This window comes from Octopus bimaculoides, chromosome 4 (assembly GCF_001194135.2).
Source record: "Octopus bimaculoides isolate UCB-OBI-ISO-001 chromosome 4, ASM119413v2, whole genome shotgun sequence".
In the NCBI taxonomy this organism is placed as follows: domain Eukaryota; kingdom Metazoa; phylum Mollusca; class Cephalopoda; order Octopoda; family Octopodidae; genus Octopus; species Octopus bimaculoides.
This window is the reverse complement of record NC_068984.1, coordinates 123,244,440-123,253,854: the sequence shown is the minus strand read 5'-3', so window position 1 is coordinate 123,253,854 and position 9,415 is coordinate 123,244,440. Positions and strand designations below refer to the sequence as shown.

General features: G+C 35.7%; 1 protein-coding gene across 1 annotated transcript in view; it reads right to left on the bottom strand.

Annotated features, from left to right (window-relative positions):
• The window catches only part of LOC106881176 (tetratricopeptide repeat protein 7B), a 75,850-nt gene that overhangs the window by 31,522 nt on the left and 34,913 nt on the right, over nucleotides 1–9,415 (bottom strand). Inside the window, exon 7 of the mRNA XM_014931469.2 lies at nucleotides 3,246–3,389. Coding sequence (XP_014786955.2) covers nucleotides 3,246–3,389 — 144 coding nt within the window. The remainder of the gene's footprint in view (nucleotides 1–3,245; nucleotides 3,390–9,415) is intronic.

Genomic DNA, 9,415 nt, shown 5'->3' with positions numbered 1-9,415 from the left:
TCAGAAATGACATTATCCAAACCAAAGAGCTATAGAGATTTTTCAAACATTTCATTGTATGGAAATAACACTCTCTCTCTCTCTCTTTCCCCTTTCTCTTTCTTTCTATTTAATTCAATTGAAGAAAAGAGCAAACAGCAGTTGCTGAATAGTTCTATAGCTTGCCGTATTTAACTACAAAAGAACCCAGATGCATGCTAACATGTATTCTAAAGAATCAATATATTATATAATGGAGACTGACATCACTTTCTTATAATGGATTCATTCTGGTCAAGGTTGCTATGATTCTGGTGAAACCTCTGAAACACTTTTACACATTCAAATATATCAACACTATTATTCACCTAATACTCATTCTACTATAATGTCTTTCTTTTTCCTCATCTACATATATTATTAATCAGATTATCCTAGTAACATTTGAAGCCTTCATCTACAGTTCTGTAATTTATACAAATTTGAGATACTGAATATTATCCCTTTCACTGTAAAATTAAATTTCATGGTTATTCCAGTAATGATGTTATAAATCTACCAAAAAATAGAATTGGCATTTTCTGAAAGTCACATTGCCTCAATGAATGTGACACATATCAACAAAAAAAGTTCCAAACAACATGACATTCTTCAACAAAGATAGATTGGTATATAAAACTGCTTTCCACTGCTAAGGGTAATGAAATTTTGAGTGAATATATTTATCTGATATCTGCAGTAAAAGAGTTAATTACATTTTCCATTGTGACATTTTAGAATGTCAGCAAATTACTTCTTTCTTAGGACGTTACAAAATACAGAAACTTTTTTTTGTCAACCATCTAGAAAGTTTGAAAGTCATTGACATTTCTTGCCTTTATCATCATCCATCATCATCCAGTGTTTTAAATCCAGGTTTTATCCCCGTTAACAGGGGTGGCCTGATCTACCTCAATGCCATAGCAACCGCCCTCACACCATCTCATCTTGTTTTAACCATCCTCTTTTCTCAAGCCAACCCGCCCAATCTCTTCCTCTACTTGTCCCCTCTACTTTTTCCTCTGTCTACCTCGCTTTCATGGTCCATTTCCCTCAAACTCAAGCACCCTCCTCAGAACATGCTCCTCATCCCTCCTCAACACATGCCCATACCACTGCACTCCATCCCCCCTTGCCAGCCATTCCACCAATTCCTCCAACCCCAGCATCCCCATCAAGTCCTCAGTCCTCTTTTTATCAAACAGCTTCGCACCACACATTTCTCTCACCATTATTCTCTTGGTCCTTCTCAAAATTGCCATCTCTCTTTCCCATACAGCATTGAGGCTCTCACGCAACTCCTATAGACCCTTCCTTACATCTTCAATGAGAACCTTTTCCCATATAACAATGCTCCACATTCTCTTTATCATGCAAACATAACTATAATGTTTTAGTCATTGCCAGTACTTTTATTCTTTTACTTGTTTCAGTCATTTGATTGCAGCCATGCTGGAGCACCACCTGAGCAAATTGACCCCAGGATTTATTCTTTGTAAGCCTAGTACTTCTTCTATCGATCTCTTTTGCCGGACCTCTAAGTTACAGGGATGTAAACACATCAGCATCGGTTGTCAAGCGATGTTGGGACACACACACACACACACGCACACACACACACACACACATACGATGGGCTTCTTTCAGTTTCCGTCTACCTAATCCACTCACAAGGCTTTGTTCAGCCTGAGGCTATAGTAGAAGACACATGCCCAAAATTTTTTTCTTTAAAATATACCACAAAAGAGCACACAATATCCATATGCAAGAAAAAGTCCAAGGTAAGACATTAAACTCCTTCTAGTGGTGAGGTTCCACTTAGGAAGTTTAGGAGTTTGGGGAAGAACAGAATTACTCCTTAGTCCCTTCTACTTCCAGGTTCACTCTGTCCCAGTGTGGTGGTACTTATCAAGAGCCCTGGTTATGAGCTGCAGAGCGAAAGATGTTCCTGTGGTTAAGGCATACAGGACACACAGGAAGGCTGCTCCCTACTCTCCAACATGTGTCTCACAGGCCCAGTGGGAGATAAGCAGAGTAAGCTGTAAATAAACCAGCAGAAGAAAACAGGAAACCACTGCTATATCTTTCCCAAGAAAAACCATGAATTTCCAGACTTTGGCATTTAGGCCCATGACTCCTGACACCTGTAAGCATGGCACCTGTCGAGAGAGAATCAGGAAAATGGCTACCTGCTAATACAAGGGGTGAAGCAATGTTAAGGAACTAGACAACAAATCATGAGTTTAAACCCATGGTATTGCTACAAAAAAAGGGGGTTTTTTTCTGTTCCCCCAACAACTAAAAATAGGTGCTATTCTCATTTTATAGTTCAACAATTAAGATGCAGCTGTAAAATGTGAAGCCTCTTCATGGTTGCTTGCCTGCTATGAATAGCAGCTAAATCTTCCTCAAATTAAACCCTGCAATCTTCAATAAAGAAGGAATACAACTAAAATTGTAGTTCTATATATGTATGTAAAAAAAAATAGGATAGTCATATCTAGAATGTCTTTGAACATAAATTTTCTTGATCAGGACCGACCTGGGGTTAAACAACAACAACAACAACAATTTGGTCTAATAGCTCATGTGGAAATGTCCAAACTATCAAAAGCAATTCTATACCAGCTATGATGGGAAAATGATTGTAAAATTGTTTTTAAAACGGCTAAACAATTAGTACATAAGTACTTCTACCGCCCATTCTACAACAAACATAACAGGTGTCTCAACATGTACACAGACATTCTACAGCGATATTTATCATAAATATGTTAGTATGCTCTCTCTTTCTCTCTCTCTCTCTCTTTATGTGTGTGTGTGTGTGTGTGTGTGTGTGCACGCGCATGCACACACACACGCACACAGAGTATAACATAATAAACATGATATAATAATGAGTGTGTACATTTTCTGAGGTACCCAGTATTTATGTGTATATATATATGTGTGTGTGTGTTTGAATATACAAGTGTATGTGTAAGAATATAAACATCCTGGAGTTAATTTGATACTCATATATTGTTGCTACTGATGCTGTTGTTGTTGTTGTTGTTGTTGATCTAAGTGCTCCAAATTAATAAGTTCCCTGGCTATATACCAAAGCAGGATTTAGCAATACTATGAAAATATTTGTTTCCCTCCAGAACAAAAACAAAGAAGTTGATTTTAGCCAGTGATTAAATAATATTAGAAGTGAATTATAAAAAAGATCAGCAGATCAGCACCTAAATGTAACCATATCTGAGCTTGTAGCATCCAAATCTGTTGAGAACCATGGCGTGGGACGTAGGAACTGTTCATAGAAGAAGCCACTTCAGACAAAGCATGCTCCACACGAGATGCAGCTATTGATTCTGCACGAATTGATCCTGTGAAAAGAAATAAACATGTTTCTTTTGATATAGAACAATAAGATCAAATATACAATAAATAATTCAACAGTAAAGGAATAGAATACAAAGAAAGTTATGTAGCACAATCTACAACATATGATTTCATTAGTCCTATAGAAGGCTATATTTCTTGCCTTGCTCTAAAGCATTTGTACAATGATAAATCCACAGAGAAAGCATGTGCGTCAAACAAACTAGTTATTAAATCCTTGCATGTTCTCTACAGGGGTTATTATCCCAAAATTCTTTTAAAGCAAAGCTAGAAACATAGTCTAATACAAAACAAAGTGAACAGTATGTTAAATAGCCCACCACCATTGATGTTATCATCATCATCATTATCAACATCATTATTATTTACAACTAATATTTAAAACTGATATCAAGTGAGCTTCAGCCAAAAATGAATTCTCTATTTGACCACTTGCTTTATTAGAAATAGCTTACTATCTTTAAAAAGGAACAATACATTAGATAATGCAGTCATCTTCATCATCATCATCATTTAACACTTGTTGTCCATGCTGGCATGGGTTTCCATACATAAGCTGTTTCAATCAACTGGTTTAGCCCTGAACTTAGGTTAAACAAGAACTAATATTTCACAGTTTTTAGCACACTGGGCAAAAATGCTTAGCAAGCATTTCATCTGTCTTTACATTCTGAGTTCAAATTCCACTGAGGTCAATTTTGCCTTTCATCCTTTCAGGGTTGATAAAATAAATACCAGTTAAACATTGGAGTTGACATAGTCAACTTAATTCCTCCTCCAAAATTGCTGGCCTTGTGCCAAAATTTGAAACCAATATTTCACAGTTTTCCATGATCACATATAATATTTATCATAGCAACAGCAGCAGCAGCAAAGATTTCTAAGTTTGGCACATAACCACAAATATGCACTGAATAGATTTATTTGATTGCATTGATTCTAGTGTGATACTGATGCTTATTTTATTGACCACAGGAGGCTGAAAACAAAGTAACCCCTACTGAAATTAGAATTCAGAATATAAAGTGACAGAACTAAATAACACAAGGCATTGTGCCCAATCTTCCACAATTTCTGTTGCTCCAATGATCTAATAATAATTCTTTCTAATTCTTTTAGCACAAAGCAATTACATGACCCCAAAAAATGAAAGGCAATTTTGACTTCAGTGGCATTTGAACTCAGAACATAAAGCCAGAAGAAATGCTACAAAGGATTTTGTCTGCATGCAAATGATTCTTCCAACTCACCACACTCCATATACCTAATAATAACTACCAGATAGCCTTGACCTATGCCTGTCTTTGGATGATGACATAGCAAGTAATGAATAAAAACAATTAAGTGAAATGAATACAAAATAATAGTGGTCATCATCATGAGAATAATGAAGACGGTGACAATGTTCATTATTATAGTAATAAAAATGATGTTCATCAATATAATAATAATTATGATAATAATGGTTTCAAATTTTGGCACAAGGACAGGAATTTGGCGGGGAGGGTTCTAGTTGAGTACATTGACCCCAGCATTCAACTGATACTTAATTTATTGACCTCCGAAAGGATGAAAGGCAAAGTCAACCTCGGCAGAATTTGAACCCAGAACAAGCAGACAGTCAAAACAAAAAAAAAAAACAAAAAAACAAAAATAAATAATAATAATAATAATAATAATAATAATAATAATAATAAAAAAGAACTTGACAAACTAAGTAAATATAAGAACCTGGATATTGAAATACAAAAGATGTGGCATCTTGAAACAAGAACTGTTCCTGTTATTGTAGGTGCCCCAGGTATGATAAAAAAAGGGATATCAGAAACATCTAGATAAGATCCCAGGAGAACCATGTCTCAGAGAAATCCAAAAGATTGTACTGACAAGTACTGCCCACATCCTTAGAAAAACCCTATCAATTTAAATGTCTGTGTTGTATTACATGAAGATATTTCACTACTTCTCCTCCCCAAGCTTCCAGTCATGCTGTAACATCACTTATCCTTCACTCACCCTAGGACATTGGGTGTGTCTCGGCAAGTGACTGTAACAAACATGCAGATTAAAAGTAAAAAATAATAATAATGATAATAATTTATATTGGTTTCCGTAATCATAGTAACAACAATAATGACACGTTGCATTGGTCAAAGAGTACAGTAAGATGAATCAACTTCCAGAATGTGACCAATGTAGCGGCTCTCAACCTTTTTTTACTTATGGACCCTTTGATTACTATTTTACTCTGGTGGACCCCATAGCCATTTGGTGCTTAAAAACTAGTTTTAGTGATGATTCTTTCAAACTTCCTATTTCCTTTTTCATCCATTCATTTGTGTAGGTTTGCAATCGCTCTCTCTTTGAAAACATGTTTCAGTGGATGAAAATATGTCGAACTACGTTAAGTGTTAGAAAAAGGAACCAAGATGTTTCTTGTAATAAATACATCTAAAGCAAAGTTTTTTCATTGAACCCTTAAAATACAACTAAGAGCTCCCAATTTACTGTTTTGCTTGTATAGATCTCCCAAAATTTTATCTGGACCCCGCCAGGGGTCATGTGGACCCAAGTTGAGAACTACTGCCCTAGAGGAATGAATTTCAATGTTGAACCAGGCAAAGTTTGACTCAGAATACAGAGGAACAAAACAAAAAAATATTGAAAGGCATTAAAACTACTAATAATAAAGGTTTATAACTTTGGTACATGGCCACATATTGGTGGAAGGTGGCACAGTCAGTCAATTAAATCATTTTCTTTTATAAACACTGGACAAAAGAAAGCTGACATTTACCATATTGTGAAATCACTTTCAACAACAATAATTTACTGACCCAGGTGAGATTTGAACTCAGATTGTAAAACAATATCATTAAATACAGCAGAGTACTCTAAAAATTCTTCTGTACCAACTTTAGTAGTAAAAATTATTTCAAATTTTTGCCACAAGGGCAGCTCGAGGGAGGTGGGGATGAGTCGATTACATTGACCCCAGTGTTCAACTGGTACTTATTTTATTGACCCTGAAAGGATGAAAGGCAAAGTTAGCCTCGGCGGAATTTGGGCTCAGAACATAGCGACAGGCGAAATACCACTAAGCATTTCATCTCGCATGCTAACAATTCTGCCAGCTCACCGCTTTAACTTTATTAGTAATAGTGATTGCTAGCAGAGACATAAAACCACACATTTTGAATGTGGTTATAGTTGATGATATTGACACCAGTACTTCATTGGCCTCTGAATGAGGGAAGATAAATTCAACCAGGAATTTAAATAACAAAGAATTCAGCTAAATACCACAAGCTGTTTTGCTCACGATTATAGCAATTATATCATTCACACACACCACTTTCGACAACAATAATAATGATTTCTAATGTAGATACATAACTGCCAGAAATTTTAATGATCATATTATTTGACTGGTGTTTATTTATTAACCTCAGGGGAATCACAGAAAAATTTTAGCTTGCTATAAATTTAATTCAGAATGTAAAGGGATTTTTGCAAGGTAATTAAGTTCATCACTCCAACAAATCTGCCATTAACCACCAACACCAACTTCAATAATAATCACTGTCATCATCATAATTTCTTAGCACCCACTTTTCCATACTCACGTTGGTCAGACAGAATTTGAGGTGAATTTTCCACAGTCAGATGCCCTTTCTGTTGCCAACCCTCATCAATTACCAAATAAGGTAATATTTCCCTCATGATCAGACATGTTTACCCAGAAGATTGGAAATAAAAGACACTGTTTGCATCATGATGACACTCATTTACAACTATCACACAATGCCAAAGCAAGGAGACAAAAACACAAATAACACACACATATACACAAGGCTTTGGTCAGCCCAGGGCTATAGCAGAAGGCACTTGCCCAAGGGGCCATGCAGTGGGACTGAAACAGGAACCATGTGACTGGGAAGCAAACATGATAATAATAATAATAATAATAATAATAATAATAATGGTTTCAAATTTTGGTACAATTTCAAGGGGAGGAGTAAATCAATTACATCAACCCCAGTGCTCAACTGGTACTTATTTATCAACCCCCAAAGGATGAAAAGCAAAGTCAACCTTGGTGGAATTTGAACTCAGAACATAAAGACGGATGAAATGCCACTAAACATTTTATCTGGTATGCTAACAATTCTACCAGGTTGCCACTTGAATAATAATAATAATAATAATAATAACGAGAATAATAATGATAACCCTTTCTACTATAGACACAATGCCTGAAATTTGAAGGGAGGGGGTTATTCGATTACATCGACCCCAGTGTTCAACTGGTACTCATTTTATTGACTCCCAAAAGGATGAAAGGTAAAGCTAACCTCGGTAGAATTTGAACTCAGAACATAAAGATGAATGAAATGCTGGTAAGTATTTTGCTTGCTGCCTTAATAATAATAATAATAATAATAATAATAATAATAATAATAATAATAATAATAAGCTATGCCAACACTATGGAATAACAACAGAAAAAAGATGGTATAAACACACGCCAGAAAAGGTCACAGAAAACGAGAAAGCAACCATACTCTGGGATATGCCAATACACACAGATAGAGAAATTAAGGCAAATAGACCAGATATAGTTGTCAAAGATCATGAAGAAAAAAAATGCTTTCTAATTGATGTATCAATACCAGCAGATGACAACGTTTCTCTAAAAGAAATGGAAAAACTTTCAAAATACAAAGACCTGGAAATAGAGATAACTTGAATGTGGAATCTAAAAACAGAAACAATTCCTATCATAGTAGGTGCCTTGGGTATAATAAAAAAATATTCAGACAAATACATAACAAAAACACCAGGACTTACAAATATATATAACATACAGAAAATTGCACTACTGGGTACTGCACACATTCTACGCAAAACACTTTCAATACAGTAACCATAAGAGCACCACAGCACATACCCGAGGCGCACAGAGCTGCGCTCGGTAGTGAAGTGAAAGCACGTTATAAAAATAAAACTACTGAACAATAATAATAATAATAAACACCTAGTTTAGTACAGCTCCAGAAAACAGTGTTATTACGGACAGCTAGAATACTTAAGAGAGTTCTTGGCATTTAAGGTTACTTGTTGTAGCCCGATGTTAGGAATTTTTCTTTTCCAACAGTCTAAACTGTTGTGCATATATGAAATAATAATAATAATAATTTTTAAAGCTGATAAATTTGTATGGCATGATAATATGCTAAAACTATGCCCCTGAACATCTTACAAATATACTGAAGATGAAACCTCGTAAATGGAGATTATTCTATTTCAGTAGAGTAAATCATGGAAACGACATTCATTCCCCAAACCCCTTATTCTTGTCAGTTCTGAGCTCAGTTGTACTTTGGGAAGAAGGATTGGCAGGAAATATGAAAGTGTAACAAACGGGTAGGGTTTCAAGTTGTATTACTGTCATCTGAGTAACACAGTTGAAATAACTGGTCGATGAGACAGATAAAAACTGGCGTTCTCTAGAGAAACTATCATAGTTAATAAACTGAGAATGTATAGTAGCAACAGTGCTACATGGAACAGGTTAATTACAGGTGTGTAGAAGATAGAGAGAGACAGATGAGGCAGGAAGGGGAGAGATATGGCAATGAAGGGTTTAAGAGACAATGAGAGAGAGAGAGAGAGAAAGACTAGAGGAAGGTGAAAAATTAAAAATGAGGAAAAGAAAAGGTGATACAGAATAAATAGAAGACAGAGAGAGTAGAGAAAAGGACAGAGTAAATGAAAGAGAACCATAGGGGTGAGTAAGGAAAGAAGGAAAGAAATAACAGAAAAGCAATAGAGAGCAAATGATAGAGAAATAAAGAGTGACAAAGAGCTATAGAGAGTAAATGACAGCGAATGAGAAAGAGAGAGAGAGAGAAAGAGAGAGAGAGACACAGAGAGAGAGAGAGAGACAGAGACAGAGAGAGAGAGAGACAGAGACAGAGAGAGAGAGAGAGAGAGAGAGAGAGAGAGA